The 18,858-nt window shown below is 34.4% G+C and overlaps 2 protein-coding genes across 2 annotated transcripts; both read right to left on the bottom strand.

The window, feature by feature from the left end:
• Positions 1-11,154: 11,154 nt before the first annotated feature.
• On the bottom strand, positions 11,155-13,725 carry LOC117224155 (osteomodulin). Its single transcript, XM_033476877.2, has 2 exons — positions 13,601-13,725; positions 11,155-12,739 (listed from the first exon to the last, which is right to left on the bottom strand). The coding sequence occupies exon 2, from the start codon at positions 12,728-12,730 to the stop codon at positions 11,420-11,422; it is 1,311 nt and encodes a 436-aa protein (XP_033332768.2). The 5' UTR covers positions 12,731-12,739; positions 13,601-13,725; the 3' UTR covers positions 11,155-11,419.
• Positions 13,726-16,132: 2,407 nt separating this feature from the next.
• LOC117224152 (general transcription factor II-I repeat domain-containing protein 2) lies at positions 16,133-18,792 on the bottom strand. Its single transcript, XM_033476868.2, has 3 exons — positions 18,448-18,792; positions 18,005-18,306; positions 16,133-17,924 (listed from the first exon to the last, which is right to left on the bottom strand). Exons 2-3 carry the CDS (start codon positions 18,275-18,277, stop codon positions 16,434-16,436), a joined length of 1,764 nt encoding a protein of 587 aa, XP_033332759.2. The 5' UTR covers positions 18,278-18,306; positions 18,448-18,792; the 3' UTR covers positions 16,133-16,433.
• Positions 18,793-18,858: the final 66 nt, after the last annotated feature.

The following is an 18,858-nucleotide window of genomic DNA, read 5'->3' as shown; positions in this document are numbered from 1 at the left end:
AAGAGCAATTATTCAATTGTTTGATTAAGTTTTGTTTGATCTGCAGAAAATTGAATTAGAGTTTGTGTTTGATAAGTTTAACTCGGCGGATCACGCCAAGTCGATCATCCTTCGACGTCGACGTCGGAGATTTCATTGGAAATCAAATATCGCGGTGAGAAACAATAGAACATCGATATGACGAAGAATTGAAAATGATTGGTTACCTCTTTCGTCGCGAAACTTCAATTTTCGGACGCGTTTTCGGACGCGTTTCGCGCGACGAGCGAGCTTTTAATGTACTCTGATTTTGAACGCCGTTTCTTAAACAATTTTTAGACATTTTTCGAAGAGCAATTATTCAATTGTTAGATTAAGTTTTGTTTGATCTGCAGAAAATTGAATTAGAGTTTGTGTTTGATAAGTTTAGAATTTAGTTTTGTTTCAATAGGTTGAATGAGGATTTGTTTGTTGCATATAAAATTCATTCATTCAATTTTCATAGTCTTTTCTAATTTATAGCCTCAAATAGTTACAATAAAGAAATTCATTGTATTTTTAGCTGGTTCAAAAATTAAGGATATTACATTACATTATAAACTTTTACATTTTTACATTGCATTATAAATTACATACATTTACGAATATTTTTCAAATACATAAGGATTTCTTTTGTTTAATAAAAGTAATAAAAATTACGCGAGCTATATCGTGTTTTATTGAGATTGTTTTACAAAAATCGTGTTAACTGTCGACATAATTTAGGGTTAGCATAAATCTGGCAACGATCTGTACCAAAATAATATAGCAACGTTGATTACTAAATAGCATAATATTTGATATAATAATTAATTATAATTAATATTTTCTCAATATTGTTTCGTCTTTATACGCATGTTACAGCAAATAAGAAAAAAAAAGCGATGTATATTGATAACCGACGGTGGTAACATCGTTTCAACTAAAAATGTAATTCTCCAGTAATTGAAAATTACTTGGAAATCGCGGATGTTCGTAAGTGGAAAAGTAAATGTTACAACAAACGCCCGAGTCCGTAACAGGCAAGTGTCGCAGTCGCATCTGAATACACATTGGCTCGCTTTGCCGGTCTAGGATACGTATTTCCGCGCTATCCACCATTTTAGCGAACGCAAATTGTGATTTATTCGAGTCCCTGGGAACCGCGCATGAAACTCTGAACTGCCATTACGGCCAGATTTCGGAGTTATGGGAAATGCCAATGGCGTTCGGTGTACAGTAGACATTTGTTATCTCGGAGAACGTTCTCTGTCGTCTCTTTAAGTTCGTCGAGAGAATCTCCCGTCGTATTATTTGCAATTATTTCCCGTCGCTGTCGCGTATATTATTTTCACCGTTACGTATACTGTTGATAACACTGATAATATTGATATATATTGATATATATATATAATATCAACATTATATAATAATAATATTAATATATATATATATAATATTATTATATAATATTGATATTGATAATATTGATAACATTTTTGCTACAGAAAAATCCACGAGCTACTGTCGAGCATCATTGGAATGAACTTTAATTATAATACTTTAATTATATTATAATACTAAAGTATATATATATTATAATATATTATATTTTATTATATATATATATAATTATATATATTAATATATTATATTATAATTATATTATAATGCTTTAATATATTATAATAATATATTATAATACTTTAATTATTATAATAATTATAATAATTATCAAATAAATAAATAAATAATTATTAATAGTAATGTCCTTAATTAAGGAAATTCGTGCCGAACGCCTTGTACGCTCTTTGTTAACTTCAACGAACTTCGCTAACGAACTTCTACTAATTTCATCGGAACTGATGTCGCTCGCTTCAACACAAATTAACCGATAAACATCGTTCGATAAAACTAAATAACGTCATAGATCTGGAAAGACATTCCACGGCTGTCCATATACATTTCGGAGGCGGTGTTAATTATCTTCTCGTCTCGACGCGCATCGGCCTGATTAGAAAGCAGGGGAAGGTTCGGTTGCGGTACGAATTTTAATCGGCATAAATTCCGACGAGTTAATCAAACGGCGAGCCGATATTTTCATGGAACGTATATTCTTATTAATCGAAGGGCTTCCATTGTACGACGACGAAACCCATTTCCCACGAAAGATCGAAGTTCCGCTGTATATCAAACGGCCCGCCCCCTGCGCCGCCGTTCCCTGGTTCGCCAAGGCGAAGTGTCTCGCCCGAGAAAAATCGCCGGCCCCCCTGTACAGAGAGAAGTGAAAACTCGCGGAAGAATAATGGCCGGTGGAAAAATTGAAAAAATATGGATCGGGCCGAGGAAAAGATTTTCGACGCTGCCCCGCCTTCGTGCTCGCCGGGGAAACTGCGAAGAAAATTCCGCCGTTTCGCACCTCCGATCGCGAACCACTCGAACCTGATGCGTGGATCCGGAACATTTGTCTGCTCTGCTCGAGGAACAATGGTTTCTTTCCCCATTGTTTCGGTCTGGAAACGATTAATAGTGGAATATTGCTGGACTTGCCAAATAGCGCTTTTTCATTTTTCATTTACGGGGTTTCGTTTTGGGGTGCTATTTAACACTTTGGGTCCATGTGGACCACGAATATAGCAAATTCTCCCTAATTTTCTTTCAGCTTTTAAACGAAAATGGACGGTTTGGGAATGGAAATAAACTAATATAATATAATATAGTAACTATTATAAACTAACATAATATAATATAATAACTATCATAAACTAATATAATATAATATAGTAACTATTATAAACTAATATAATATAATATAATAACTATCATAAACTAATATAATATAATATAATATAATAACTATTATAAACTAATATAATATAATATAATAACTATCATAAACTAATATAATATAATATAGTAACTATTATAAACTAATATAATATAATAACTATTATAAACTAATATAATAACTATCATATAAACTAATATAATATAATATAGTAACTATTATAAACTGATATAATATAATATAATATAATATAATAACTATTATAAACTAACATAATATAATATAATACAATAACAATTATAAACTAATATAATAAAATGTAATAACTATTATAAACTAATATAATATAATATAATTATTATAATAAACTACTATAAACTATTTTCATAGTCTCTTCTTCCCAAATCGTCCATTTTGGTTCACAAGCTTAAAGCAAATTAGGGAGACTACTACATCGCTATTTAATGATTTAATTTTTAATAATTAATCCGAAATTGCACACGTTTTCCACGTAAATAAAGTTGCAGCGTAGCAAACAAATCATCGCCACTGCTTCTTTTTCTTTTTATTTATCTCCAGAATGATTTTAATAACAGTGGATGAAAAACGTCAAAAGAAGGATCAAGCATTTTTTACAGATTTAGGATAATAGCTTCGATTGCACGTATGAATTTTCAAGAAGAATGTACTTGTATTATTTGTTATAAAAGAATGTTCACGAAAACAACGATAAAATCGATGTTGTTTAGTATCGAGCGAAAAGAAAGCGAACAATCGGACTAAAAATTGTGCGCACGTGTCGGTGGGTGATCTAATTAGCAGGCTGCACAAAAAATGTTCCTGTTAATTGCTGGAAAAATAACTGAGTTATGCGTGCATCCTGTTCCGAAAACCTCGTTCCGAGAGAAATGCATTTAAAGTTTCAGGTGCTATTATAAAATACGTGAGAGGCGTCCCAATTCGAGGCCCGTCGCACGGCGAATTTTCTGAACTTGTTTACAGTACAACAAAATTGTATTTTCTGCACACAGAAACCCGTGGAAAATTCGTCGAAAATAAAAACGAAATAGTAATAAGAATAATAATAATTTAAGCAACGAACTGCTTCTATTACCTTATTATTTTTATTTCGGACATAATAATATATAATATAATATATATATATATAATTATAATTATATATTATTATATATTATTATTACAGAAACAATATTTACAAATTTATATTACTTCAAGAAATTGACCATGCACGCAAGTCACTGGTTTATGGTGCAATATCTTTTTATTTAATAAAAAAATTGATTTATATATTATTATATATTATATATATATATATTATTGTATATATATATTATATATTTATTTATTTTTTTATTTTCGCATTTTCGCTAAGAAAAAAGTCGCTTCGAATGACCTCAGCAACCTCCCATTTCCATATTACGAGACATTTTCGGGACACCCTGTGTATATGTGTGTATAGCACACAGGATTCAAGGCAAATTGAAAAGGTGTTTCATGGGAGAGCGCGTTCGCGAAACGAATGCGCATTGTGTCTGAAAGAAGCGGCTCGTTTCAACAGCTCCGCATGAAAAATTCAATTCGTATTTCCCCGCGTATCCGCGACGCCGCTGATGGGAAACAATATTTACCTGAATATTTACCGGCCGCCCGTCGATTCCAATGCAATTTGTCCAGTATGCGCATAAGTTACCGAGACCTAGAAAACTCTCGCATTTTCTTTTTAATTTTCACTGAAAATCTCGCATCAGAAAGTTGCTAGAACATAACCTATTCGTTTCGTTATTAGCAACGTTATCGCCAACCAAATGCAATTTTTGCGAAGCGATTTTTTTAACCGTTGTTTATAGCACATCGATGAGCAACCTGCAGCGGCGAACCAATTATTGATTGTTCGACAATTGGTTCGAACAATCACTGCAAAATTATAAATCTTTTGGTTATCTTTAGATCATTGATATTTATATTAAGTTTATTATTATTTCTAACAAGAATATTTGTAGAAATATTTAAATTTATAATATTATTTGAATGGGTGATTAATAATTTTAATTGTATAAAATTTAGTTATTTATTATATATAGATTGAATTGGATTAATGTGTATCACACTGTTGTTTCGTTTATTTCTGGTTTTATTATAACTTATTCAGTTAATTATATAGAAACAAATATTTATTTATTTCGTTTTATTTATTTGTTGTTATTATTTATTTTATCAATATGTTTAATAATATTAAGTCCTAGAACATTAAGAATTATATTAGGTTGGGACGGATTAGGATTTATTTCATATTGTTTAGTAATTTGTTATCAAAATAAAAATAGTTTAAATTCTGGTACTTTAACAATTTTGAGGAATCGGGTGTAGGTGATGTAGGAATTTTAATATTAATTGGTATTAGTTCAATATATGGTTCATGACATTCATTATTATATAGTTTAAGATTTATATGTTTGTTTATATTAATGTTAACAATTATTACTAAAAGAGCTCAGTTACCATTTTCTTCGTGATTACCTGCAGCAATAAACCTGCAAATAAACAGCGAATGGGTCACATGCGGCCCGTAAACCGTGAAATGCTTCTCGCTGGTCTAGTTACATATCGCTAGCGAGGAAGAGTTTAGTCGGTTGCGCTGCTTCCCGCTCCAGCCGCTAGGTGGCTAGCGTCGTTTCCCTTCTCTCGCGAGTAAGGTGCTGCACCTGTTAGCATATAATAGGCATACTGTCACTCCTCCTCACTGCGGTCCGCCTTTCGGTAGACTCGGTCAATTTTTGGAGGATCCCTAGTGTGAGCGGTTTCACTGCACGCATATAGGTCGATCTGGTTTTTGGGGACTCATTTGGGTCCAGTGTTAAATTTTCAGGTATCGCCTGGAATAAGAAAAAACATCGTCATCCTTCGGTGGAATATTTTTAGGATTAAGAATATGCGGTAGCAGCGACTATGCGTAGGTCTGCGAGAATGGGTTATGTGGATACGAATGTAAATCCAGCGAGAATGTAAAGCGATGCGAATATAAAGCGATTGTAAAAGCGCAATGCGAATGTAAAAGGCGGATTGTAAAGCGAATACGAATGTAAAAGCGAATTGTAAAAACTTTGTATCCTAGCATTAAACGAAGGAAGAGAGAAATACTTATATTAAAAAATTAAAATTGTTACTTATATATATTATAAAATTGTAAAAAAATAGACCCAAATTAATATAATAAAATTGTAAGAACACGGTATTATAAAATAATAAAATAGATATAATATAATTATTATATTATATAATTAATATAATAAAATATAAATAAATATAATTCCACATGAATAAAATAAAATTGTATGAGAACCATGGTATTATAAGAAACACACCATGCTCAATATAAAATTGTAAAAATTCACATGAATATGAAATAAAACTGTAAGAGTATGGATATAAATAGAAAACCGTGCTCGACATAAAAATTGTGTAAAAATAATTGTACACAGACAGAGCAAGTTTCATTTAGAACATTCTTAGAAACAACCCACACAGTTTTGGAGATTAAAAAATCGTGTGTGCAAATCTTCAAATAGGATCGCTCCATGTATGTATATAAGAATAATTAAAATACTAGGTAAAAATACATGGTAATAAGTAAATAAATACATCGTAAATAAGATAGTCGATACAGCGCAGAAAATATTAGATGAACTACCGCGAACGAGGCAGCGCCGATATAATCGCGCAAGATACAATTTACCACGAGCTACAATCAAAGTTGTTTCCCCATCGGCAGCTTCCCTTTATGGTTCGAGAAATAAGTCGGAAGGAAAGCTCTCTCTCTCTCTCACACACACACACATAACTCCTATGAGAAATCGTTATGGATGTAGTTGCTGTTCCGCGTGAAGGAACATAAATGAACTTTTCTCGGCGAAGTTGCTCGAAAAATTCGAAGGTTTCTTCGGGAGCTTTAATTATAAGGACGGAAAAAAAAGAAAAGAGAAAAGCATCGAAGAGAATACGGTTTAGTTGCGAGACGGAAGTTTACAGTTCGAACTTTGTTAAATGGCAAAGTTCGAGCTGTTGTTGTCCGGCTCTCCCCCTTTTCCGTTCGCGATTGTTCGTCTCTGCGAAAGGTATGAAAAATTTTCACGTCGGAGGACTTACGATGCCTCTTTAAAAGAGGCCGCGCGATGCGGTACAACCGAGAGAGAGAGAGAGAGAGAGAGAGAGAGAGCAATTTAAACCGATGGAAAAGTGTGAAATAACAGGCTCGCTGCTGCCAGCACTGAAAATTTGTTATTGCCAATTATTTTTACACTACGCAGCGTTACCCTTAAACGCATAGGATCGCCGGACTGCGAATTGTGTGCGCATACGAGAAAACTGTGCAGACAAAATACGAAAACAATGGAAACATTCCGCGAGTTTGAGAATATTGTCGCGTTCTTCTTCTCGACTCGTTGTTCGAAGGATTTATTTTACGAGACTAACGGAGAAAAAATACGAAATAAAACGAAAAAAGAAAAAAATATATACAAAAAATACGAGCATTGTGTAATTAAAAGTTTTCCCTGCGAACGAGACGCGCGGCCAACTTTCCGCTCGAGCCACGGAACGGCCGGACGGCAACGAAATGACGTGGGGAGGAAATTCGGGTTTAATTGCTTTCGCTTTCGTCGGGGCCTCCCATGATCCGATCGCGTCGGTGAGGAACGGTAAATTAGAATCGTCGAAGACACATCGAAATCTCGGCGTATAAATAGAAACCGGAACGGGACGGAAATACCGCGCGGAGATAGCGAGAGGATTTTGCATTAAGCCCCGACGATAGTTTCCAAGAGCACGCGACGACCTTTCCGTGGCGACACGGGCGTCGTGCCAGCTGCGATTTATCAAGGAACGATCCTTTCGTTTTTCGAACAAAAATCTGCCCCATTTTACCGCGGATATTCCGTCACCGAAATAAAATGCCCAGCGCCGCCGTCGAGACGAATATTACAGTAATGTCTCCCTAACTGACGCTCAGATTCTGCACAAAAATGGACAATTTGGGACGGGGAGATACGATTATTCGAACTTTGCGGTTTATTATTATAGTTATAAATTGTCCACAATTATAAAAATGAGCCCCAAGGTTCGAATAATCGTATTTCCTCTTCCCAAATTATCAATTTTAGTTGACGATCCAAGCGTCAGTAAGGGAGACATTACTGTACAAGTAATGTCTCTCTAATTGACGCCCAGATTGACCACACGAATGGACAATTTGTGGGCAATTTATAGTTATAAATTGTCCACCATTATAAAAATGAGCCCCAAGGTTCGAATAATCGTATCTGCTCTTCCCAAATTATCAATTTTAGTTGACGATCCGAGCGTCAGTAAGGGAGACATTACTGTACAGTGTTGTCTCTCTAATTGACGCCCAGATTTACCACACGAATGGACAATTTGGGAAGGGGAGATACGATTATTCGAACTTTGCGGTTTATTATTATAGTTATAAATTGTCCACAATTATAAAAATGAGCCCCAAGGTTCGAATAATCGTATTTCCTCTTCCCAAATTATCAATTTTAGTTGACGATCCAAGCGTCAGTAAGGGAGACATAACTGTACAATAATGTCTCTCTAATTGACGCCCAGATTGACCACACGAATGGACAATTTGTGGGCAATTTATAGTTATAAATTGTCCACCATTATAAAAATGAGCCCCAAGGTTCGAATAATCGTATCTGCTCTTCCCAAATTATCAATTTTAGTTGACGATCCGAGCGTCAGTAAGGGAGACATTACTGTACAGTGATGTCTCTCTAATTGACGCCCAGATTTACCACACGAATGGACAATTTGGGAAGGGGAGATACGATTATTCGAACTTTGCGGTTTATTATTATAATTATAAATTGTCCACAATTATAAAAATTAGCCCCAAGGTTCGAATAATCGTATTTCCTCTTCCCAAATTATCAATTTTAGTTGACGATCCAAGCGTCAGTAAGGGAGACATAACTGTACAATAATGTCTCTCTAATTGACGCCCAGATTGACCACACGAATAGACAATTTGGGAAGAAGAGATACAATTATTCGAACCTCGGGGCTCATTTTTATAATTGTGGACAATTTATAACTATAAAAATAAACCGCGAGGCTCGAATGATCGCGTCTCCCCTTTCCAAATCGTCTATTCAAGTGCACAATTTTGGCGACAATTAGGGAGACATTACTGTAATAAGGAGAGCGTGATGAAATATTTGAAACGCTATGTTTCGTCCGCTTTTGAAGCGGGCTGATGGACTTGGTCTCTTGGCTGAAACTGAAAATATTCGACAGCCACGAGCGGCTCCTCTGGGACAACGTGGTCGTTTGAGCCAGCGAGGATTGCAATTCGGCGAGGGATTAAAACGGTAACCGAGCTCTACACAGCCCCGTTTTCGCGGACCAGACGAATACATCCGCGTTCTCTATATGCCGATTCTATCTCTCCTCCGCGGTAATGCGGTAAAAGTTTGGCCGGTTCAGACCGAGTTTGATCGCGGACTTAGGAACAACAATTGCTATTGCGCTTCGAGTTGGTTAACTCTTCGAGAAACGGATATTCGAACGGCACAATTCTCATGGTGTATTTATCGGAACGTTGCTGCGCACAGTTTATCTTACAATGACGGATTTTAAAGATGACGTTCCAGAAGTATTTTTATTTGATTAGAATTATTTTAATTTCTATTAATTTATTGGATAAATTACAGTCAGCCCTCCTACAATATGGCAACATATAACACGGTTTCCCTCGGATATCACTGCGACCGATGACACTGTTTCGCTCTAATACGATAAAAAATTGCGAAAACCTTTGTACGACACTGTGATTGTACAGCACTGGATCATATGATTTTTGTTTAACATATTTGAGAACTAAATTACCTTGAAATAATTACGGGAAGGAATAATGAACTTTAGTGCCTTTACATGAAAACAGAATTATTATATTATTATGTTATATAATATAATTATTATAATAATATGATTATTATTATATTATATTATTATATTATATTATAATAATATAATTATTATTATATTATAATTAATAATATATACCCTTCCACTGAAAGAAGCTGAAAATTCAAAAAAAAGCTGCAAAACTGTCAATCTTCGTATCATCAAATCTACAATGATCTTGCAAGAACCAGCGAACGAACCAAAATTGCAGATCTTTTAAAGAGGATAGAAGGTGCAAAAAATCTGAATGAGAAGAAGAAAATAAAAATTAAAATTAAAGAAATTAATAGATTAAAAGAAATTAAAATGATATTTTTCGTTCTTTCTTTCTCTCGTTTCGCGTTATACTTACATTTATATTTTCAATCAAAGTTAAAAAAAAATGTTTTTAATCAGTTTTCGGTACTGCCCCCTTTTTGTACTGACTCGGGGCCTTATATAACACAATTTTGGCTATGAGGACAATTTTGTCCTGTTTATATTTTTCTAGCGCTGTGATCGTAGCGTACGAACGGAACGCTTTAAGAACATCGACGCGCCATCTGGCAGCTAACTCCTGAAGCTAGTCCGTCGGAAGTTCCGTTTTTACCACAGCCGATGCGTAAAGATCCCTGCAGACGTGTTGCATGCGATCACAGACCTGGTTGAATATTATGCGCATAATTACTGCTACTCGATCATTTTTTCGATTGAATATTTACGTTTTTTTACATCGTTTCTCTGATGTTTCATATTATGAATGCTTAATATTACATATTAATCATTATTAATCATATAATTAATATTAATATTATATACATATTAATCATTATTAATCATATAATTAATATTAATTAATTATTACATAATAATTACATATTGATGCATATCTGCATAAAGGGAAAAGAAAAGATTTCTTATTTCTCTAATCAGGATCGAAGATTTCAAAAGAATCCGAAAAAATGAGTAACAATGCTTGCGACGCTCTTTCATTACTGAATTAATATAAAACCGATTTCTAACAAATTTCAATTTGAAACGTGCATTTCTTTTTTTTTCATTTTTCACGGTTCTCAATTTTTCGGACCCTGTTTGCACCCTACGAAAAATCTAAGCGAAACACAGATCAATAACTATATGACGAGACACACTATTTCTTTCCTTTTAGCTCGTCTATACGTCATTGTTTAGGCCAGGCCCTTCGGATTAACTCGGTGGCCCGTCTGGTTCGCGTCGCATCCACGATATTTCAAATGTAAAATCATAGGACGTTGGGGCTCTCATTTAATCAACATCATTTATACGAATCGTCCGTTCGTTTTAGAACAATTCGAATGAAACTTTTCTAAAGGATCCAAGAAACTCAAGAAATCAGCGACACGTTTTACATGCACAACGCTAATTCTTTATTGTATACAAAAGAATAATTAAAACAATAGAAAAATCGTCGTTCGTTCGAATCGCTGCGATCATGTCGGCGTACCGTAACTTAAGCCTAAGCCTCGTTCCCCAAAAATGATATAATTTCCAAGAGGGAGCAGGAGATGTCGACTAATCGGACTGTCATAGATTTCCGCGATCTTTTAACCCTCGCCTTAAGGAAACACCGCCGTCCACGCCCGCGTTGTTATGTTATAATATTGTAATTTATAACACGTAGATCGTGCAATCCTCCGGTACCTGTTGCAACTCGGTTTCGCGAATTTCGTCAAAGCGATTTCTTCCCACGTACAAATGCCTCAGATCTGTCACGGATGCCACCGATATATCGGCGAACGTCGCAAACTTATTCGAATCGAGATTCAGACTCTCGAGTTTATGTAATCCGTACGCCCACTCGAAGGGCAAGCTTTCCAGCTGATTCTCCGACAGATCTAATACCTTCAACGAAGGCAGCCCCGAGAACGTCGCTTCGATTATGAGGCTAATTTTATTATGTTTGAGATTTAAAACCTCTAACGACGACGATATCAGATTCTCCACGCGATTCACGCTGTTATGACTTAACGATAATTTCGTCAAAAACGACAATCCTTTGATGTCTGGCACTGTCGTTATCAAATTATTACTGAGACTTAAAATATCTATTCGTTTTCCATTAACGAATAAATTTTCGGGCACTTTTGTCAGGTAATTCTCCGACAAGTCTAACACTTTTAAAGACTGTTGGACGTCGTTGATGAAATAATTTACCGACGAACTCGATAGATTACATCTTCTTAACGATAGAATTGTTATGTCGCCGAATCGAAGAGTCTTAAGGTACGGATTATCGTCCAAGTATAAAGACTTGAGGCTCTTCACGGCGAACAGATCCACCGTTTTAAGACGGTTTTTTTCTACGTGTAAGTTTGTCAAAGTCGACGGAAGTTTCCACAGAAAATCAGTATTTACAAACGTGATATTGTTGTCTGTTATATATAATGTTTTAAGCTGGGGAAACATATTTTTGTATTTTAAATTATATATCGAAAAACCCAGCCCATCCAGATGCAAATCTTCCAAATTTGGAAAATATCCTGTTTGCATCTGCGACGACAGAAATCCGAAAGGCATCGCGTTATTTTGATTATCTTGATAACCGAGAATCAAGGTTTTCAGATTATGATGACTGACATTGAACAGTTCTTCGTCTGGGATGCGATTAAAAGCCACGTTTACACATTCCAAATTCTGTACGCAATCGAATAATTTTGTTGGTATCTTTTTTAACTGATTCGTAGCTAAGTTGACGTTTTTTATGAATGCGCTATTGACGAAGCATTCTTCAAACTCGGTGACGCCTAAATTGTTTAAATTCACAGATTCTTCGCGCGGGCAATCGACGCTGGGAATTCTTTCGACAACACGACCCTGGATATCGAAATTATTTTTCGAATTATAGTTTATAATTCGAAAACCCATATTGCTGGGAATCAGCATCAGGCAAATTATGAATATAGGACAGTGTGGTGCCATTGTGTCCTCCTGGAACAAAGGAAAGAGAATGTGTTGTGAATACGGTAAATTCTGCCCAATTTTCCTCCGATTTTGAAACAAAAATGTACAATTTGCGGCTCGTTTTTACAGTTGCCGATTAGTCAAGTATTCTGAAAACGAGGCGCAGGGCTCGAACAATCGTGTCCCCTCTACCCCGAATCGTTCGTTTTTGTTTACAAGCTGAAGGAAAATTGGGGAGAATTTATCGCATTGCTGTTTAACGGTCTAGTTTCTAATCATTAATCCGAAGTTCCGCGCGTTTTCCGTATAAATAAAGTTAAATAACGTAGGAGAACGATCATCGCCGCTGCTTCTTTTTCTGTGATAATTTATCTTCGAAACGATTTTGATAACGGCAGGTAAATAGAAACGATACAAGAAACGGTTAAAAGTTGTCATGGTCACAGAATATGGCATAATAATATAACGTGTTGTTGCGATGAAAAATATTAGACTAAATTCCCGTAATTATTTTTTCTTTTGCACTACGCGATCGTCCATATCTTTTCCACGAATTATAAATAACTATTCACTTCTCTTCGTAAACTCGTTTTCTTTTAAACTTCTTTTCTTAACTATAAAAGCTGATCGGATCCTCCCCTCGTTCGATTTCTTTACGCGTCTCTCATTGTCGCAACGAAAGTCACCGGAACCGAGCGATCATTTGCCACACGATCAATGCGACACTGTTACTTATGAATAAAATCGACGAATTGATTTTTGTGACGTTGTGTTACGTTTGCCATAGAACGCCATATCGATTACATAGAACACTATACCGTACACCGACAGATAGCAAGAAGCAACTCTAAATTAAAAAATTAAAAAATTAAAAAATTTGATACACACCTTCTTTTTCGTGATGTATCACTGCAGCACACTGAACCGTAGCATTGAATGTTTGATTTCTTCATGATCCCCACTTATTTATACTCCCGGATTCATCCAAGAAACGATTGATATTATTAACAGATCCATAGATCGCTGTGTTGCACCATCACATCTTATCGTTGGGAAAAAGTTCTACGTATTGCAACAATGATCGCTTTATTTGAAACCGATCCGAGTGGACAATATACAGGGTGGGACATTTGAAACAAGACACTTGAATAACTCGCTCGTTTTTGACGACAGTAAAAAAAAGGATGTCAGACAAAAGTTGTTCGATCCTTTTTGATAGGTCAACGCGTAGAGGACACACGAAGGTCAAACTTGTTTCTTTTTTTTTTTTTTAATAGAATCTCACGTTGCTGTAAAGCAGGGGTGTCAAACTCGCGGCCCGAGATGAACATTTTTGCGGCCCAGTCAATAATATATCCGACGCAAAGTAAAAATCAAATAGAAATAGTCTCGGCCAATAAAATTTCTCCCGAAACAGGAAAGATAGTATCAGAGAAGAGATGTCAAGTATCAGGACGTAAACAATAATTTAACTTTATATATGTTTATAATAATATATTAATAATATATATAATATATATATAATTAATAATATAATTAATATATTAGTAATATATTAATAATATATATATAAATATATATATAATATATTTATAATAATATTTATAATAATATATCAAAATAAAAATATTTGTTTCTATGAACATTGATTTTTCTTTTTTTGCGGCCCACCTAAAGTTAAGCATTGTTCATTTGGCCCATTCCTGAGCACAATTGTATTTCAATTTACGATAAATTCGTTTATGGAGAGAATTTTCCAATCTTTCTGAAGACATTTTAATTTGCGGCATTTCCGGACGAATTCTACGGACGTATTCAGTTTTTCGCCCGCCGCTGCGTCGTGTAAAAAGCGGACACCTTATTTTGCGGAAGAAATGTAAAATAAATTATTGTGCAGATAAAGGCTACAAACTTGTAAATCATTTCAGATTTATTGTTCGTTTTCGCGAAATTCGAGTCGTTTAAAATATCAGCAATTTGTCGAACATTGGAGATTAAATTTTAACGTTTAAACATTTCTGGGAACAGCGCTCGAGCACTTACAGAGGATCTGTTATTTAGAGAACAGTCGACTTTGCAATAAAGCTGCGGGTGAAGTAACCATTCCGGGAAAAATCTGTTGCCCACCGTCTTCTTAGATTAATTTTCATAGTACCGATACAGGATGAGCAAAATAAGATGACAACTTTCAACATATTACTTTTGTTTTTGGTAATCTAACAAAATGTCACAGTAAAACATTGTTTTGAAATTTCTTAAATTTAAAATAAAGTACTTGTCGCTTTGGATAATATCTATAATATATTATATATAATATATAATATATCTATATATAATATATCAAATATCTATAATATATCAAAAATAAATAAAAAGATCTAAAAAAATTTGCTCTTAAATAGCATATATTGCAGTTGTTTTTTAAGGTCAGCTGTTATTTTAAAGTTATATTATAATCTACGATCGATGTATTAATTATATTTAATTGTTGTTAAATATTAACTTATCCTTTGTTCATTCAGATAGAGAGAGAATCAGAGATCACAAACAATTAAATTTGATTCAATTAATGTACATCTTTTAAATTAGAAATCTCGTGATTATCGGTATCTTTAGTTGTTTGTAACTCGCAACAACGTTAACTGATTTCTGTGAAATTTTCAGTGTGCACGTAAGTCATCGAATTTTTATGAAATGCATTTTTTTAAATTTTCGTTATAGACTTCGGATAAAAAGTTGAAAAAACATTTTTTAATCTTTTCTATCATCCCGTTCAATTACAATTTTTGAAAACAATTTTTCGATCCAAGCCCTCTAACATCTCAGAAAATTTTAAATCGCGTTGCCTAATTATAAAAAAGTTATTCCAAGGTGTCCGAATACTTTCGTGAATATGTGTAAACAATACGTATACCGTTTTGTACTTTGTCTGGCCATACTTAGTTTGTCATGTAGACAGAGTTGAGTTTTAAATAATTGTTAAAAGATAATAGAAGTTTGCACTTACCTTTACACATCAAGCTTCTGGTCACCATATACTGCATTTTCCATATTACATTCATGTAGCTGATACATAAATGCACATTGTTTGTATGTTACAATGCACATCCAAACAACAACGTAGCATACGCGTGCTTATCATTAATTTCTTGCGAAATAATTGTGGTAAAGTAAAAATTTTAAAATACATGTAAAGAGTCATATCGTTAAAAATTATTATGGAAATGTTAACCGAGCTGTAATGTAAATGGCAGACAATTTCAAAACATTGCCTAATAAAAACAAAAACTGTATTCAAGATGAGTGGGAGCAATTAAAGCACAAGAGAAACTATATTAAAAAACTCTATAAATCTTTATCAAAGATAATGATGACTGTTAATAAATGTAAAGGAGGAGCCACAAAATATTAAGCATTAAATATCGTTATTCGTTAATTTATTGCTATACACAATTTTTAGTTAAATGTGCTATTATTTTGACCGCCTCAATTCATATATTCTCATTTCTTCTGACAGAACCAATTAGCCATATAGGGAACTCAGGTAATGTTTATGTATCTATGCATATCTATACTCTCTACATGCATTTTTACTTTATCACAATTATTTCACAAGAAATTAACGATAGTACGCGCGTGCTTTCTTGTTGTTTGGGAGTGTATTTATGTATTGTAATGTATAAAGAACATTGATACAATAATTTCAATAAATAAAAATCTGCTATATTATAGTTTGTGTTGTGCCTAAAATAAGCGAATCTTTCAAATTATGATTTGATACTGTATAATTGGATGTGTTTTTCGTTTTTCTTAATATACATACTAACTTTTCAAAAATATAAGTCGATCCAAACATAGCCATTATACGCGCTGCATATTTATATAATTGAGGAAATCTACTCTGTTGTAAACTCTTGTAAAAATCTATCAAGTCAACTTTATCCATAAACTTTTGTTTTAAGTTTCTGTCGCATCTTAAATCAATAAGTTCTAATTGCAAATAAGGTGGTGCTGATTTGATGTCTATAGAAAATGGCAACGCTACTAAGTCAAAATCTTTTTCTAATGTTGAAACATCTTTAAACCTCAAGGTGAATTCCTTATTGAGATTTTTCAGAACATCTATATATTTATCAAAATTAATCTTAGGACTCACTAATGCTAGTTTCGTAAAATGTTCCATAGTTTTTGTTCGTAACTGTTCTATCCATAATTCTAATTTCATTTTAAATGCTTGTATTAAATCGAATAAATCTATAATTGTTTTCCTTTCCTCCTGCAAAGATACATTCAGGGCATTCAGGTGATGAATAATGTCACACATAAAAGCTAAATCAGCGATCCAATGATCGCTTTGTAGCTCCGGTACTGGATCACCAACCATATTCATAAGTAAATCAATCTCAGCGAGGAGATTGTAATATTTATCTAATATTTTTCCACAACTCAACCACTTAATATTAGTGTGATATGGTAGCTCAACGTATTCGGCTTCAAGTTCCTCCAAAAATGATCTGAACTGCGAATTTTGGAGACCATACGTTTGTATAGTATTTGTTGTTTTCACAACAACAGACACAACATTATCAAACTGTATACATTTTGCACACAAATGTTGTATATGAATTATAGAATGTATAGTAACTACTTTTTGAGGAACAGCTAGATTTCGTAATTTTAATTGTAGACAATCGATAAACTCAGTATTGATATCTACTATGGATGGTGTACCATTGGTGACAACTGCGACAAGCTTACACCAGTCCAAATTGTTATATTTAATTGCTTCCTCTATGCAGGAAAGAATGTCTTCTCCTTTTGCATCGTCTTTTACAAAAAAAATGTCTAGCAGCTCCTCTGTAAGTGCAAATGTATCGTCAATCCCTCGAATAAAAACAGCTAATTGCGAAGCACCAGACGTATCGATCAACTTATCGAAAGCTAAAGAAAACACAACAAATTTTTTAGCAATTACATTCAATTGTTGCGATGCATTACTAGCCATTTCATGAATACACTGTTGAATTGTTTGTCGGGATAGATTCACTCCTTCAAATTTGTGAACTTCATCCGGACATAGTTGTTCAGCACTAGCTAACAGGCATGTCTTGATAAATTCTCCATCCGAGAATGGACGAACGTTTCGTGCAATTTCCAATGCGATCCTATAACTTGTTTGAATGATCGGTTCTGTATTAACATACTTGCTCTCCTACAATTAAAACAACAATGAAACTTTTAAGTTTTACTATCTATAATTAGAAACTGTAACATCTTCATTATAATACTTACCTCTTCAAGTAAATCAGTATCGATTTCTGCTAATTTATACTTCAGGCTTTCCAGTTTTGCAATTCGTTTCTCCGGTGTGTAATGTACAAAAGCTTTCGCATGGAACGAGTTATAGTGTCGTTGAAGATTGTATTTCTTGAACTGATTTGTTGACATGTGACAGAGCAGACACTTCGCCGCTCCTTCGCGTTCAACAAAAAAGTATGCTTCTTCCCACAAAGGATTAAAACAAAGGGTAGAAGTCACGGTATGACGTTTTATCGTGGATGCCATAACTATACAATGAATGATTATCCCGTAATCTGGATGAGAAAGAACGCTTTCAAATACATGTTGACAATTAAAACATAAAGTTACTCAATTAACTCGAAATTCGAGCGCGCGTGCGCGCACGAAAACGCGTAAGGTAACACTGTCATCATATGTATAAGTATGCAACATACCGAAAAGACAATATTCTCTCTGAATATAACATGCGTGTAGCACAGAGGATGAGAGCAGAGGATCCTTTTATGCATATGTTGGGCACTGTGTGCTGTACTGCACATATTACATACTGTACAGTATGTATGCACGTTTCTTTAGGCCACAATTTACTAAACGGTCGAGGTCAAGAATTCGAGAATAAAAACAGAAATTGCTTTGTTCGTATTGGCTGACGATTTACTAATGAGACCAGTGTAGCCCTGAGACAGAATGAGAATAACGGACTTAGGAACAGGCCTTCCAGGCGAGACGCATGGAGTGGCACCTTTTGGAATAAGTGAGAGTGAGGGAGCAAGATTCGGAAGTAGCATGAGCGAGTAGGGAATAGAGGTCGTTCTCGCTCTCGATACTTCCCAGTCTTGCTCCCT

Source organism: Megalopta genalis, chromosome 13 (assembly GCF_051020955.1).
Source record: "Megalopta genalis isolate 19385.01 chromosome 13, iyMegGena1_principal, whole genome shotgun sequence".
Classification (NCBI taxonomy): Eukaryota; Metazoa; Arthropoda; class Insecta; order Hymenoptera; family Halictidae; genus Megalopta; species Megalopta genalis.
This window is presented reverse-complemented; position numbering and strand designations above follow the sequence as displayed.